This window comes from Globicephala melas, chromosome 5, assembly GCF_963455315.2.
Source record: "Globicephala melas chromosome 5, mGloMel1.2, whole genome shotgun sequence".
Lineage (NCBI taxonomy): Eukaryota > Metazoa > Chordata > Mammalia > Artiodactyla > Delphinidae > Globicephala > Globicephala melas.
The window spans coordinates 51648068-51665474 of record NC_083318.1 but is presented as its reverse complement, the minus strand read 5'-3'; the positions used below and the strand labels follow the sequence as shown (position 1 = coordinate 51665474).

The window sequence follows — 17407 nt, the reverse complement described above, 5'->3', positions numbered from 1 at the left end:
TCCCACAGAGCCTATAACATTTTCTATCCTTTTAGGGAACTGTAAGAATAAGAAGAAAAAGATACGGAGAAGACCGAGACTGAGCATAAGATTGCTTCTGATGATGTTTATCAAATTCCAATCACAAAGTGTAGCTCTTAAACACCACAAGACTAGAAAAACATTAAATCATAATCCAGTGTATCATACCAATCTTTTTGTTAAGAAAAAAATTTTTGACTAATTCCACTAAGAGCCCCTGATCTTCACAGACATCATATCACTATTCTTAGTAGGAAAATTATCCTTTTAACACTTAAGAACAAATAATTCCAATAACTGAAATTAAGAAAAAAAGTAATGTTTTATTCTTTTTCCATAAATCAGTCAGCTGCTGTATTCTAAGAGAAACAAAAAGGAAGATTTTAAAGAAAAACTTACCCCAGTGACTCGAGCAATTTTGAACATTCCATAAGCATAAAGCTCAATAAATGCAGAGCTTCCTCCAAGGACAAGAATATTAAGCCTAATTAAAAATAATGCAACAAGCTGAGGAGAACAGACAGGAGCGAGTTCTTACACCAAGACATGCTCCTGCCCTCACATAATCTGCATGTTCAAGCTTCCTTGTGGGGGAACTGAATCCCGCGACAAATTCACCAAGCCTCAATCACATTGGGCTTATTCCTTTCTTTCAAAGGAACAACATAAATTTCATCCAGCCTAAAAAAACATCAGTTTACAGTAAAATAAGAATATATTATTTTAATGATGATTATAAATTTCATCCAGCCTAAAAAAACATCAGTTTACAGTAAAATAAGAATATATTATTTTAATGATGATTATATTTGTATACTCTCAATAACAAAATCATCTCTTTTCCAGCTAATATAAAGCGCCAACAGTTTTATCATGGCTCTGATGCTAAATGCATTAAGTGTGCTTAAAGAACCTGAACATTTAAATTTAAATTTTAGAAACTCTAGCACTTCCACCCTCCTTTACTTTTTAAAATGAAAGTACATCATAATATTAAACTTGACACAACCAAGTATCATAGAATAAGAACGAGTAAATAATAGATATTGTCTGTTTATTGTTCAGAGGTATTTGTCAGCAATGAAATAACATGACAAATAAGGAAATTGTCCTTGGAACTTTAGTCTAAAAACTGCCTCAAATATCAAATATCAAATTTAAGAAAATAAGACTTGTTAAATATTTAAGATATCTGCAAGATTTACCTGACGTCTCCCAAAAGCTTAATAATTTCATCAGAATTTTCTTCACTAAAATATAAACACAAATTGGGTTATCTTTAACTATATCTTTCAAATAATAAAAGAGTATCTTACTTGCAAGGAAAAAAGGCATATCTTACCTAAATATTTTTGAGGTGTTGTTATAACTAGAAAAAAACCAGAAATGCATTTTTTAAAACACATGACAAAATTGTCAGTGTTAAAAGGAAAGGAAAGAAATCTGCAAGATTAATTCCAATGAAATTAAACTCTGATACTTACTTTTTGGGCAGTGTAGGAAGTTTCGGTAAGAGAAGATTTGATTCATCCTCAGAATTATAAAAGGACGTTAGAACACTAAAAAGGTGAAAACAAAACAAAAACAAGTATTATAAAAACAAAGATTCTACTTTTCTTTCCATTAAAAAATACTAATTTTTTTAAATGCCCAATTTTATACATCACACATTACCAAGTAAACAGATGCCACACACAGTTTATCACTGTAAAATAGTCACTATAACAATCACAAACAAGAAATAGAAAAGTTGGAATTTCTTCATTTACTTATAACGTTATTTCTGGGGAAAAAAAATCAGCCTACCCACTTTACATTTAGAGGAACAAATATTTATAAACAATTTTCTCAGCATATGAAATGTATTCAAATGTATTCAGTATCAGCACCAGATACAGACTGACTGACTTAACTCTCCTCTAAGAACCAACACTGAACATATGAGTTCCAAGAGTAACTGTAAAGAACACTGCAATTATTATATAATGTAATGATGGCTTCTATAGCTTACATACATATGAAGATGTAAAAACCCAGCAGGTACATAAGATGACACCACGTATTTTGAAACAGTCTTATTTATCCCCCCCCCCTTTTTTTCAATCCTATCTCCGAATATGGCTGGAAATAAATGAGTAAGAAGGTGAAAAAGTAGTGTCCTGAGAGACCCTGGAATCTCCACATAATATTTCTGAACTCTTAATGAAAAGCGTGTTAGGAATACACTTAGCAGGTAACTGGACTGAGATAGAAATTACATGGTATATTCTGTTCCTCTAATCTTCTATGAATTCACATGACCATTTACAACCTTTATTTGATGATGGATTAATCACTGTTTTATCTACAGTGAATTTCAAACCCCAGGCTAGACCTTGTTATCTAATGCTTTACAGTCCCTTTCTTAGGAAATTTGTCAATTAATAATCAGGATTTACAAATTCATTTGATATTAACTTAAAACTTAATTAGAATGAAAAGAAAATTATCATATTTCCTCAAAAAAGAAACTTTTATTTTCAGTATTCACTAAGCCCACTGATTCTTTAAGCCATCTTTACTGCAAACCTGGCGTAGTACTTGACTTCACAGACTAAGGCAAAACTATTTTCACAAAATAAGGAAACTATAGGGACCATGAACACAGAAAGAACCCATTCAGCATCAAAACAGAATGCTCAATTCAGCACTTTTTGTACTCTAAGGATATTCACTGGGACACAAAAACACAAAGCTCCAGGTGAAACATATGGTGAAAAGGAAAACAGAACCTCAATTTGCTAATCAATGATTTTAATTAATATTCCTTGAATGTATAAGTCATCGATACAAACCGTTAAAAATAACTGAAAAGAAAAATCTTGGCCATTGAGGCGTTACTGCTCCAATAAGAAAAGAGATTTTTTCAAGAGAAAAAAAACCCAACAGAGCATTAAAAAAACTGCATCTTGATAAGCTTAAAACAAAAAGTTAAATGCAATGTACACATACTCAACACCCAGATACTCCTAAGTTTCCACTTTTAAAAAATGAGAATTTCAAAAACATACTACTGTGACTACTGGGGTTTTTCTTTTTTTATTACTCAACCTGCTCTCGACGGTCACTTCCATCCAATGCATACAAGAAACTGGAGCCTCCACAGAAAAAGAGTGCAAGCTTTCAGGTTTTTCTACATCACACAAAACGATTTTCTTGGTGTCAGCAAGAGCAAAGGCCAAAACTAAAGAAGAAATAATCAGAATAAGTTAGTGCAATATTTGAGAAAAATAGGTATTTCATTGCTTCCCCAATTTTACTATTTTAAAGACAACATAATCATAGAAATGATTTAACCCCCAAATCCTTGCTTTAAATAATTAAAAAACTAAAAGATATCTTTGCATATAGTTATGCTGTTACCTACGCTTATTTTCAAATGCTCAAACTTTCATGAGCAATCTACTACTTTCTCGTGTACTGTTCTTAACATCTTACGTATCACAGCCTCTAGACTGGAACCTTGATGCCAAGCAGAAAATACTGAACAGGCATCAACAAATAAACAATAATACCGTTATCACCAAGACATATTGGTCCCCACCCAAAAGCGGAAAAGTGATTCCATCTGCTTGGTTCTTGGAAGGTTTTTTATTCCTTTTTTATTTCTAACCCTTAATGAACAGGGCCATCAAATACCGATGGGTCTTCTTCCTTTCACTGTGGCTGAATTATCTAGTATAGTTTCTCTACATAAGTCATTAACATCATCCTAACCTATCAAATTGAAGAATTTCTAAATAGAGGGCTGTGAGTTTCACTGTATACCAATATATGCAGCTCTGCTAGATGTGAGGCAATCCAAGTCTCCTCTTCTTCAAAACGATTTAAAGCAATCTTGAAATAATCATTACCAAAAAAAACCCCTATTTTACTGTCGAAAATCACAAGACATTTTTTAATGATAAAAATATCATCTACTTAAATACGTTTTCACACACACTGACTTTCATAATTTTTGAGATCGTGGCATTTTTGGATGAATAGTGCAAGATCTCAAATTATTACTTACAAAAGTTCTCTAATTTTACACATACTTTGTTTTTACGTAAAAGATGAAACAAGAACGGAGCAAAATGAGTACAGACAAAAATAGTTGTTAACTGTAAAGTGACAGGCTTTCAGGGCATTTTTACATACTTATATTTATCTAGAAAAAAAGTAAGCAATGAGGAGTACATATCATTTTACAAAAACAATTCTTTTTCTTTTTTTAAGCACCAATGATACAGATGAACTTTAAGCTGTATGATTTGTAGCATTTTCCTGTGCTGACTGGACATGTACAACAGCTCAAACAATGACTGTCCTTGTAACAACACATGGAAGAGGAGAGTTCAGTCCTCAGAGCTACAATGCAGCAAGTTACAACATACAGGGCACCAAAAGGAGTAAGATCACACAGAAGTTGCAGGAAGCGGGTCAGAACTGACAGTCCTTCAGGTGAGGCAAGCCAAATGTGCAGAGAGAATATTTATGAGCCACTCATTTAATGCTAAAACACATTCTGGGGAGAAAAGGGCCATGATGGTACTGAACTGACGAGTGAGTGACAAATGAAGCTTAGGGCAAACAGTGCAGGACAACACGACAGCGAAGGAACAAAACCAAAGTACTCTGTATATTCCTATCAAATTTCTTTTCAGCCTTATCTTTGCCAAGAAGTCAGATTTCGTTTTAGAGATATCTTTGCCAAGAAACAAGATGGTAGAATTAATCTGAGTTCTATGAAAACACTTTAAAGCATTTGAAGAAAAGGCAAAGTTCCCAAATTTAGAATTCTAGTATATAATAAGAACAATAAATTCTTTCTGGAAATAAATTCTCTTTACAGAATACTCCTTCTGAAAAACAAAAATGTATTTTTTACAATACTATCATTACGTTTGCCATCTGGTCTCCAAGCCAGACAGGTCACTTCCTTTCCTGTATTTTCATTTGGTGGAAAACTCCAAACTCGATGAAAACTTGCAAGTCGATGAAGTAAAACCTGAGACAAAACAGATAATAATGGCAAATAATAAAAAATCCGTTTCCAAAAATAAAATATACCTAGATCCCCACTATAAATTTTTTTAAAAATCATATCAAATATAATATTTAGCTATCAGAAGAAATTCGAAGACAAAAGTGTCTGAATGAACTTAAGGTATTTTCAAAGAAATGGCTGAAACAAGGTCTAATTTAACCCTGTACCCTATACACTTCCTAACTTTCATGTCAATAAGAGACTTACCTTTTAGAAAAGGAATAAGGCTGTCCAAGAAGATAACGAAAAAAGTAATAAAGGACACAAACAGAACTAGAAAGGCAGCTGTGTAAGATCAAGTAACACTAAACTTGGAATCAGACAATTTCAGCTGTGTCACTTACTGGCCATGGATCTCAGACAAGTCACTTAGTCATTCTAAATTTCCATTTCCACCGGGTATATTCCCACCTTGGAGGATAAAGATGACGCCCTGGAGCTCCTTGTGCTTCAAAAGTAAAACTGTCCCTACTCCCTCCTCTATACAACCAGTAGAAATGAAGAAAAGGCCTCGAACTGCATGTGCTTCTGAAGATTCCCCCCCACACACACCTTCTTAGTTTTCTGTACTCACAGCTTTACCACTCCCTGCCTTATCTCATAGCATCCTTCCTTCACTCTTGGTTACAGGGAAGCCAGGACTCCCAAGGAATCGCTCATCCCTGAGACCCAGTGCTCTTTTCTGAGCCCATCTCTGACTTTCCTTACTTCTGAAACCCTTCCTATGTGCCCTCTGGAATTCATGGTCAGGTATCAAGATCCCCTGTATCTTCACTGTCTTCCCTGAAATGTACTTCTCACCTGAGGACACTGCTTCCCTACAGGATTCTCAGGTGGTGGCCGTTTTGCACACCATGTGCCCTATACTACTACTGGGCTAGGAGATAAAGATTTCCTCCTTGATGTCATTTCTGGCTGGTTTTTCTTCTCTTCCCTAAAATCCTCTAACTTTGAATCATATGCAATCAGACCATACCACCTGCTATCCCTCTTAACAGCAGTCACCTATAGCCTCCCAGGCCCCCCCCGCCCCCTCCTCCCCCCCATTCCTGGGAGATTTGGACTCCTGTCTGGCTCACTCACGCTTTCCAACACTACTCATCATCATTCTTGGCGATTTCAAGAGATACAATGTCCTGGCTTTTTGGTGCTCAACTACCTCTTCTTCAATGATCACATCCTCTACCTCACCTCAGTCACTCTCAGGGTCATGCCTGTGACCTTGTCATTACCAACAACTACAAATGCTGCCATAATCTTCAGTTGCAAACCTCCCACTTTCCATCACCACCTGTATCTCTCCTGCTCATCCCAGATACCCCAACTTCAATTCTTCAACCTCACCAAGACATACAAGCCATTGACTCTACCACCGACCAACTCATTGTCCCTCACCCAACACATGACCTCACTTCCCTACTTAATCAGGTTACAATCCAAAGTTCATCATTACAATCATTCCTCTTACATATAACTTCAACCCCCTTGCATCTCTCTTGCTTTGTCACAGTTAGTCACAACAACTCTGGTTAAACCCAACCACGCCTGCACTCATACAGCTGAACAGAAGAGACATACAACCATGCTCACTAGTTTCACTACAAAATCACTAACCTCATGTGGCTCTTAATACTGACGAACAATCCTACCAAGTTTCACCAGTCCACTTGTCAGTTTTTTCATACCTCTCTTTTCTCCTCAAAATTCCAATATTTTCTTCTCCATCCCCACTCCTAAACAGCGCCCCTTCTTCACTGAGAAAACGGAAGCAACAAATGCCCACAATTGATTACATCTATCCATCTATCACAGTGATGCTCCTATTCTCTCCCTTCTCTCCTACTGCTGTGGCTGTACTAACTGCACTCCTCTCAGGGCCAGGACAGCATTCCAAAACACCCTGGCAGTGGAGGGAGACTAGAAGATTTCATAGAGGGCCTTGAGAAAGCAGATATCAATACCCTGACAACGAGGTCATGAGAGTCAACACAGTTTTGCAGGCAGCTAAGTTTCCCTGACTGCTAAGTTCTCTTTACCACCTAGTTTCCAAGGTTGGCTGCACACCACACAACTCTCACCCGTCCAGATAACTATCAGGAACCCTGCCAAAAGGCCAAAGGAGTAAAGAAGCCAAGGTGAAGGTTTCCTTACAAAATGGCTGCCAAGTAACAAAACTCTCAGCAGAAAGCTACAACCCGGTTACACCTGATGAACTAGAAATGCTAACGGACAACACTCGTGCACATTCCATCAGGAATCCAGTGATGGCTATCCAACCCATTCTGTATAACTTGGACAACAGAATAAAGATTCTTAAACATCCTCTGTGGCAGCTACAGACACGCACATTCGCAGCTCAAGTCTGACAATAACTCATCTTTCTTCTGCCTAAACTGCAAGTAAACTAACTGCAGACTCTGTGGACCTACTACTATGTCTAGCTCATGAGTGACACATGAGCCTTTAAAAAGCCCATTTAACAAATAACTGAAAGTCTTGGGGATGCAGGACTGTACGACTGCGTTAAGCTGCATGAAAACTGTTGTTCTGGCCATAAAATGCGGGAGGTGGGCGTATAAATGACCTTTCCCATATGTGGCCCCTTAGATTCACTTAAAGTTTTCAGCAGGGCTGGAGGAAGGGGCGGGGTACACAGGTGGCCCGGGCTCGGTGTCCTCGGGGCTGCACGCCGGTTCACTCACCTCGCCCGCCGTATTGGCCAGAGCAATGAGATCCCGCTTGGGTGACCAGACCAGGAAGATGATCTCCTGCGGAAGTTGTTTCTCTCCCACCACCCGGAAGGACGGGAAACAAGTCGGGAAACGCAACATGGGGGCGGCCCTGCAACTACACCCCTAATCGGAGGCCGGCAGGGGCCCCCCGGGCCGCCCTGCCCGGGCCCGGCGGCGGCGGCGGCGCCGCCTCCGACCCCGGCCCTTCGCACAGAGCCCGGAGGGTGGCGGTACTTGCCAGATGCCCCACGGCAGGCAACGCGACCCGGGAAGCCTCTGCCTCCAGTTCTCCCCCAGCACGTCGGCTCCCGCCGCCGCCGCGCGCGCGCGCGCGCGCTCCGAGCACTTCCGGTAGCCGGACTTCCTCGCGAGAGCACGGAGGCGCGCTCTCGAACCGCCGGAACCTCTTCGATAGTTTCTAAAGCAGTGGGTCTCAGCCTTGGGTGCTTAGTAGAGAGGGTTGTGGGTTTTTTTGGTTTTGTTTTGTTTTTTTTAAAACCCTGCCCAGGCAGAACCCCAGACGATTAAAAGAGAATTAATACGGAATGGGGCCAATATTTATTAAAACGCTCTAGGTGCTGCCACTTTGCAGCCAAGGTAGGAGAGTCATACTCTAAAACCTCTGACATAGGCAAATATCTTGATCCTTTATCCCATGCCTACAACTTATTAGTAGTATTAGCCCCCACTATGATAAATGAGGACTGTGGGCTCAGCCAGGCTTTGTCCCGTAGCTATTGGAGCATCTACTATGTGAAGAAGCCTGAGCTACACAAATGCACGGGACAGAGGCTCTGCTCTGTAAGGCTCACAGGTCAGCCTGGCGGGTTATGTGAATCAGAACCCATCTGATGCTTCTTGTCACACATTTAAATGTGTTAACTTGTTTAAAAGTTTCCACAAGTTATGAACCTGATTAAGAGAATGTGACAGTATCATCCTGTGATTCTTGATCTTAAAGTCTGTGGTAGAAAGCCATCTATCTAACTTTCACTTCTTTTACTTGTTCAAAGTAGAAAGGAGGCAGGATCTTCAATTTGCAACAAGCCCCGTCTTCCTGCCCTCTGTCTGGATCTAGCCCCTGGGATGAAGGTGATAGAGGTAGACTAATTCATTCAGCAACAAATATTCGAGGCACTCTTTTGTGCCAGGCGATTTGTAACTCCTCATGTTTACCCTGCTTCCTGAGATAGGCTTTTTCCCTTGCCTTTTCTGCAAACAATTTAGAATGTCCCCCAAATTCACCCACAGGCAATATCCTAAGGTGAGAATGGACTTGCCTTTGTTATTCATGAAATGCGTTTTTGGGTATTTTTTAATGTTCTGGGGTGGTGTGTGATTGCTAGCACAACTGATGCCACCTTGGGCACGTACAGTTCCTCCCGTCCTTCCACTGCCCTACCCAGGGCTGTACTGTGCGGTAAATCACTTCTCTGTCAAGGGCATTGTAGTTAATTGTTTAATAATCATTAGGACCAGGTGGCCTCTATGCTCTGTTAGTCCCCAAGCAATGATGAAGACCTTCCCTGACGTATTCCTGGCACCCACAAGACTAGTTACCCATTCATAAATCTTGACTTAACGAATGCACTTCCTGTTTCTCTAGGTGAACTATAAAATTGTCCCAGTGGTCCTTCGGTGATGCCGAGTGCAGCTGTGAATGCTTCCAGACCGTTGTCTGCTTGATCCCATCCTGTAAGTTACCGGATAAGCGTATCCATGGATTATATAATAGCTGCCTGCCTCATAGTCTGATCTCAAGATACCTTCTCCATCCTCCAACAGGTGGCAATAGATAACCTACATGGTAGGGGTCCAATATTTTTATCCGCTTAACAATCTTATGAAAACTGAATGCCATTTTCCTGAACCTTATCCTGAATATGAACCCTCATACAACACATGGAAAGGACTGTTAATAGAACTATACACTCAGTGCTACAAGACAGACGAGAGTAACTACCTGCATATTATGAAACCTTCACAGAAGAGTATGAATTACCCAGAAGGCATGTGTAACAACACAGGAAACAGCATAGGTGTGAAGTTCCAGATGTGGCCATAGCACCTCATGCGTGTCAGCGGGAGTGGGTGGCAGGGATTGTTACTGGAAATGATCCGAAGTAGCCATAGGACAAGAGCTGTTAGCACACGGTATTTCCAGCCTTTTCTTTTCCTCACTGCCCCGTAAAGGAGACTTTGGCTTTACCCACTCCATTTCTTTGCCTTCCCCATTTCTAAGGAAAACACTGCTTAGTCAAATTGGTTTACTTGTGCTTATGTGGCACAGGATCAAAAGGAAAAGGGGGAAAGGCCCAGGGATCAGGCATTGGTGCTTTTTAAGAAGGCAAAGACAGGAGATACAAATGTGCAGAGTGGGAAGTGGGAAAGGGGTGAGGGAAATGAAGAGAAAACAGACTTTAAGAATTCCCATGATGTATATTAATCTATCCTCTTCCTAGTGCTTGAAAAGAAAATGCAGGGGCTAGCTCTTTTGAAATAACTTTTTGGTAGCTAGGCTATTTCTTTGATCACTACACCCCTTGGGCTAGCTCACACCGATGGCACCTTTCCACGTGTTATAACGGTGTGGGGTTAGATTCTGAAAGGCAGGAAGTTGAGAACAGAGGTTGTTGGCGGAGGGGCGTGTTGTTGACGGCATCACACTGGTTCATCAGTCATGCAAGACCTTAATTCTTGTGCCAAGGCTGATGATGGGTTAGAAAGGAAGGAAGACTAGTTGGGTAGAGGCGGAGGGGAGGGGGGGTTGCAGGAGGTGATTCCAGAGACATTTCTGAAGTAGGATAACATGAACAGATTATTGATTAGATCGGGGGAATGAAAGCAAGGGAGTAGTCAAGACAGGTTGGGATATTTGGGCGCACAGACTCAGGGAGTAGAGAACTGGTTGTTGTTGGGTGGGGTGGGATATGAGGGAAGTATGAGGGGAAGGGAGGGAAAGTAGACCAGAGCAAAGGAGTTCAGTGGGGACTGTGTTCAGGTGGAGGTGTGGTGTGAAAATCCATCTGTGATGGCCAAAAGGCAGCTGAAAAGGCAGGTGTGAAGGGGAAAGATCAGGGCCTGAGCAGAGATGTGGGACTCACAGTGTACAGGGATGGAAGATGGGAGTTGTGTGGGATGTGACTGATCTAGGCCAGGTGGAAAGGCTGTTATTTTGAGAGGCCTATTTTGAAGTCAAAAAGTAAGTGAAACATACAAAATAAGCAAATTAACTGGATTTGCTGGGAAAAGAAATAAATGTTAGTGATAGAATCTCTCTGCCCTGCCGTGGTCCCAGTGGCACAAGTAATAACTAGAATGTGTCGGCTCATGTAAATTACAAGTCCAGTCATGGGGCCAACTTCAGGGCAGACTAGATCCAGCAACTTGGAGTCACCAGGGACCCAGCTGAAGGTGTGCACTACCATAAAGCTGGCTCCCCATGTGTTTGCTGGAAGACTGCCGACAGCACCTGGAGCTACAGGCTTCCTCATTCAGAAGGAAGAATGAGCGTCTCTTCACCAGTCACAAGACTAAAGTACTGAGCTGCGTTGTAATTAGACCAGCCCCTATCCTGAGCCTCGCTGAAATCACTCACAGGTAAAGGGGGTGGAATTATGCCCTATAAAAAGTCCTCCCCAAGAGCTGGAGCGGATGTCAGTCAACCCTCCCCCAAATCCCACAGCAGGCACACGATGGAACGGGTGGGAGTGATGGTGGCGAAGCGGCCCATCCATAGTGTTCAATATGACAATCAATCATTACTACTCAAAGGGTGGTTTTACGTTTGAAGCGCGTCTGGGAGATGTGGGTCTAGACTGTCAGTTCGTGGTGCTTTGCTTGTCTCCTACGACCACTTCAGATGCTGTTCGGAGACCAACTCATGTGACTCCCATCTGGAAAAAAAGTTCTAAGAGCTACAGAACCAGTATTTGTATGTATAGGAACTTACCTTAAGGAAATGAGAAAAAATGTGAGTATAAGTATGTTCACCATAGAGTTGTTTACACTAGTGAAAAATGCAAACAATTTAGATGTCCAACCATAAGAGACTGATTAAATACAGTACATGCATACTGAAGAATAATACCGTTGTTATAGGTATAAATTGATGTTCACAACATGTTTATGAGGAGAGGATTACAAACAGTATATTTTAATAGTTCCATTTTTGTGGGGGAAATTTTAGAGCGTCTATATAGCTTTTACACAAGAAACAATCTTTGGAAGAACACACACGTAAGTGTGACAGTGGTTATGTCTGGGTGGTAGAATTAGAGTTACTTTTCATTTTATTTGACTCACCTGGCTCATGTATTAATTGTAAAGTTAGCGGGCAGCAACTTTTATTTCCTTTTGTCCTCTAAGCATGTGGAATGTTTAGGCTGTCTATCTCTAGTTTTCTCCCTTTCCTCACCTCCACATTTTCAGATGAAGAAGCTGGCCCATCTAATCAGGCTTCGTTTCTTAGAGATCACCAGATGTCACGCTGCTAGTCTGCAGGGCTACTAAGCAACACAGTAGTGTGAGAATCTTGTGACTGTCCAGCTAATGGGATAAAACTCACCCCTCAGATCTCTGCGATCTGCTTGCTTACTTTTGGTGCTTTTTCCCCCCTCAGTCTTGCTGAGTTAACATTTATACTAAGTCACTTGAAATCAAATAGTAGAGTTCTTATCTTCACTTTTTTGCAGTAGCTGACGCTCAAGTAATTTAACCCATGTCCTAATGTTCCAATTAAAACCGCATCAAGTAAGTCAAATTGGATTTTGCTTTGCATTTTTTTAAGCTTTTCTTCCTTGGGGAGCTCTAAGTGTATTAGCGTCTTACTGTCAGGCAGCACAGATGGTTTGGAGGCATAAGTGGCCATCTCCATTCACCCGGTCCGTATTTAGGAGCAGCTTCTACTTGGAGGGTGGAGAACAGTGTTAGCCTGGGCGCCTGCTTCCCAGGCTTGTGGGAGGAGGAATGAGGCCATGCATACTGCAACTGGTTGTCTCTGATATCACCATGTGCAAGACACAGCTCTGGGAGCCAATGAACGTTCACGATGATGTCCACAGGCCCCTGCCATCAACGAGTTTCTAATCTACACAGGGGAAACAAGCACAAAGAGTTGTTCTAATGCAGGGCATGATTTAAGTACCTGAAAAGAAGTAGAAATGAAAAGACACACAAACACACACCTATTTTTATTTCACTGGTAAGAGACGTACTGTTCCACTGGAGACACCAACAAGGACATCACGAAGGAGGCGGTATCAGACAAGCACCTTTTATAGGCTGTGGTTTTGTATTTAAAAATTAAATATCTTGTTTTATTGTGCTTCGTAGATATTGTGGTTTGTTTTACAAATTGAAGGTCTGTGGCATCCCTGTGTTATGAGATGATGTTTTAGCATTTTTTAGTAATAAAGTATTTTTAAATTCAGGTATGTGGATTTTTTTTTTTAGACAATGCTGCTGCGCACTTAACAGACTACAGTGTGGTATAAATGTAACTTTTAGATGCCCTGGGAAACCAAAAAATTCATGCGACTCCCTTCACTGAGATACTCAATTTATTGCGGTGGTCTGGAACCAAACCCACTATATTTCTCTGATGTCTGCCTATAGTCAAGCTTCTCCCAGATGCCTAGTATTTTAAAAATTGCTTCGAAAAGGGCAGAAATCAACTTAAGTGTTTTTCTTAAAATAACCTTGAAAGCTGAATTATTCTAAGTTTAAAGACTTCCAGATAAGGCTGCCAATCTCGCTCACACAGCACATCCCAACATTTAAACCCTCCTGTTGGCTCGGAATTCCTCCCAATATTGTTTAAGTCTGTTTTCCTATTTTCAGTCCTTCTGAGAAAGAGAAAAAAGCAAGTCCTCTCCATATCTTAGGCATGCTTACTGTTAGGGAATGAATTGTGTCTCCCCAAATCTGCATGTTGAAGTCCTAACATGCAGTAGCTCAGAGGGCGACTGTATTTAGAGACAGGGCCTTTAAAAAGGAGATGACAAGTAAAATGAGGCCATTAGGGTGGGCCCTAATCCAATCTGACTAGTATCCTTATACAAAGAGGAAATTTGGACACAGACAGACACCAGGAATACACACACATAGAAGAAGGACCATGTGAGGACACAGTGAGAAGGTACCATCTGCAAGCCAGGAAGAGAGATCTCACCAGGACCTGAATCAGCAGACACCTTGATCTTGGACTTCCAGGCTCCTGAACTGTGAGAAAGTTAATTACCGTTGTTTAAGCCACCCAGTCTGTGACTTTTTGTTATGGCAGCCCTAGCAAATGAATACACCTACCACCTGAGAACCTCTAGAAAATTCCATGTTTTCATCAACATTTTACTGAGCACCTACAATACATAAGAAAGACATGAGAGTATAAGAAGTGGGTACTGACCTGAAGAAACTGAAACCTTTCGGGGAAACAGAATCTGTCAATATAATCACAGAATAATACATGAAAAGTGCCTCAAATGTGGCGCAGAATAGCAAGGGGTTTGGAGAGGAAGGTACTGGCTGCTATCAGGGACTCATGTGAGGCTTCCCAGGAGAGAGTGGGACTTGGGCCAGGGCCTAAAGGCTCCATAAGACTTTAACAGACGGCTGTATGGAGGGAAATGTTCCAAACAGAAAGAAGAGAATAGGGTGAAAAGATTGAGGCATACTGGAGAAATAAATTAGTCTAAATATCAGACTAAATGTAGGGAAAAAAACAAATCTGATCATCCAGGGCCTACAAAGTAACTTTGTATTTCATTACATTTTATAATATAAGCAAGAAGTAGAATGAAATTTAGCTGTAGTTATTTAAGAAAAATGTCCTTTTAAAAAGCTTAGAAAGTTTTATCTGTCAAATTTCAGGAATTTTTTTCTATTGCTATTTTGAGTATCTTAATGTTCAGATAGGCAGATTTCTAATTAGAACAAATGACTTCATCTCCCATCACACTTTACCTCCCAGAGACATTTTTACATTCTATTAGTTTATCCTCTGAGAAAAGAAAGGGATTAAGTCCTTAAAATTAGTATTAATTGAACAAAAAAAACAGAACCATCAAATTTCCTATTTTTAACTCTCTGAGGTAACGAAGTTTTTAAGTACAGAATTCCTGATTATAAGTAATACCCTATTTGCTCAATACTAAGATGGACATTTTTTTCACATTTCAATATTTCTGAAAAAAGAGACATCTAAAATTTAATGTATACAATTAATGAGATAAAGGTGTTTTCTCCCTGAAAAGCTGTGATTACATCGAAAATGCATTTTACAATTGATCGTATCTTAAAACTAAGAAAATATGGTGATGATAAAAACCATTGGCCATCAGTACCCAATTCTTCAGCAGTCATGGTCCCACAGCTGTCTGAGTTTCGGGGGACATTTCAACAGATTTTAACCACGGTATCGTGGACACCATGAAAGTCAGGCAATGTCCACATCTATGCCTGAATCAGAGAGGGAACTCTCACAATGATTGTACAAGGTTCATATCTCATCCAATCACATCAAAATCTGCCCCTCCTATCACCACAGGAACCCATGTTAAAGAGGGGGCAAGAGAAGAGTTTTCTGATGCTTGTTAAGTCCAGGAGCTTAGCTCATTTTTTGATATAGCCTGATCTACCAGGACCACACTGATCAGGGCCACATGTGTGTATTCCACATCAGGCAACAAACCATCCTAACTTAAATACCAGATGGAGTGCAGTTCTTCTACCTTTACTCTCAGGGCTCTAGCTAAGCCCAAGCAGAGATGCCTCCAAACCTGCTCTAAAGCAGTCATTTGGGAAAGAGAGAAGAGTCATTGTGCAAATGCAAGCCATTCTAAACTACTAAGAGTTGTGAAATGCAAGCCATTCTAAACTACTAAGTCTTAAGGAGACAATGAACTGTTTGTTCAAGCTACTCCCTTCCATGCTACAATACCTGACCACCCGGTGATTACCATTAGTGCTCGTAGCCATCTTCATTTGTTAACGTTTCTCACGGGTAGCAGGAGAGCTGAGAGCCAGGGGCATGTGCCTCATTTAATTTCACCACAAACAAACCTGAGGTCTGACTATTATTGTCCCCATTATAATAACGAAGAAACAGTAGCTTCTAGAGAATGAATGACCTGGCTAAGGACATACAACCAGGAAGTATTAGAATAGGAATGAGGATCACCAAAATGAAAACCAAAGTATCCTGCCTTCTGCTACTACTTGTACAAAGAGAGAAAAGTACTGCCTAGGTTAAAAGACACTAAGATGACAGGGCAAGTCATAATTCTAAATACCTCACTCATTCAACAAACATTTAGGTGATTCTATACCATCAAAGGACAACTGCAAAAAGTATTTGAAAAATAAATATTTAATAATAATAATGTAACCATAATCTTTATATCTTTAGACTGCCTTTGTCAAAATTCTTTCCATCATCTTCAGATTCTGTCTAAAAAAAAATTAAACACTGTATTTCTCTTTACAAGTGGGGTTTAAGCCATTGTACAATACTTTAATATTTAAAATATCGAACTTAACATACTCTTATGTTCAATGTAAACAAAACCTCAGGTTTTCATTCTCATTTTCTTCTTTCTTCTAGCAAAAGGACGCTTTATGCCCATTTTTCAGATAAAAGAGGCTAAAATAATATGACTGGAAGAGATTTAAAGAGAGAAAAAAGGCACTGAGAGCTGGCAAACCAGCTAAGGATGAAACAACTCCCCAGGTCTCCAGAGGGGCTGCTGGGGGTGAGGAGGTCTATAAACCAGGAAATACCACCTGCCTACTTTCAAGCTTAGAGAGGTGCATACCTTTGAAAGCAACAGAATTTAAGTCCAGTGAGGCACTTTCAGAAAATGGCATCAAATAAATCTATAAATCTTTCTTATTCGCAAGCCACTGGACATTTAAGAGCACAGATATTGATGAGCTCTTTCTCTTCTTTTCTTCTTCCCTGTAACAGTTGTATGATTCATGGACTGTCCTTTAGTGGTCTCCATTTTCATCTTATTGCTCTTTCTTTGCTTCTGCTTTCTGACAGCTCTGAAAAACAAGGTGCTAAATTATTTTGTAGAATGAGCACAGTGAATTATGTAATTATGTTGAAGTTTAATTAACTAGCTAACCAAATAAGAAAACAGAAGGGAAAGAATTTACTGTATTATAAGCATAAATCCTCAGAATCCTAACCATAATAACAAGGAGATAGAGTCCTGACCAAGCAAAATGTTTGAGAAAAGAAATTCCTTTGAAACATGGTGACTACAAATTTAGAACAATCTATTCAGGACAAACACACCACAGAAGTAAATAGTCAGGCCAATGAGTTGGGAAGTTTTTTGGTTGGTTTTTCTTTCTTTCTTTTTTTTTTTGGTACATCTGTACTGCTCAGCTCAGCACTTCAATCTCCAAATCCCTGAATTACATTTTTCAGAAAAAAGACCAATACACTGGCAGTTAGCAGTGGTAGAAAAATGAAATAGCACAATGGGAAAAACTGAAAAGACTTAAAGAGGCCCATCTTATAGTCCTACAGCTAATTTTCCTTTCCCAGTAGATCTAAAAGTCCTGACAAGTGCCATAC

At 40.0% G+C, this 17407-nt stretch overlaps 2 protein-coding genes across 3 annotated transcripts in view; both read right to left on the bottom strand.

Annotated features, from left to right (window-relative positions):
• The window catches only part of ANAPC4 (anaphase promoting complex subunit 4), a 41813-nt gene extending 33674 nt beyond the window's left edge, over positions 1–8139 (bottom strand). Inside the window, exons 1-7 of one of the 2 annotated variants that reach the window (XM_070045565.1) lie at positions 7792–8139; positions 4945–5050; positions 3112–3244; positions 1506–1580; positions 1364–1390; positions 1227–1271; positions 421–505 (exon numbers count right to left, since the gene is read on the bottom strand). In XM_070045565.1, coding sequence (XP_069901666.1) covers positions 421–505; positions 1227–1271; positions 1364–1390; positions 1506–1580; positions 3112–3244; positions 4945–5050; positions 7792–7920 — 600 coding nt within the window. In that variant the 5' untranslated portion in view covers positions 7921–8139. The remainder of the gene's footprint in view (positions 1–420; positions 506–1226; positions 1272–1363; positions 1391–1505; positions 1581–3111; positions 3245–4944; positions 5051–7791) is intronic. The other variant, XM_030832215.3, reaches the window with a different exon arrangement.
• An 8032-nt stretch (positions 8140–16171) lies between these two features.
• ZCCHC4 (zinc finger CCHC-type containing 4) overlaps positions 16172–17407 on the bottom strand; it is a 47051-nt gene continuing 45815 nt past the window's right edge. The window contains exon 13 of the mRNA XM_030832213.3: positions 16172–16866. Coding sequence (XP_030688073.1) covers positions 16731–16866 — 136 coding nt within the window. The 3' untranslated portion in view covers positions 16172–16730. The remainder of the gene's footprint in view (positions 16867–17407) is intronic.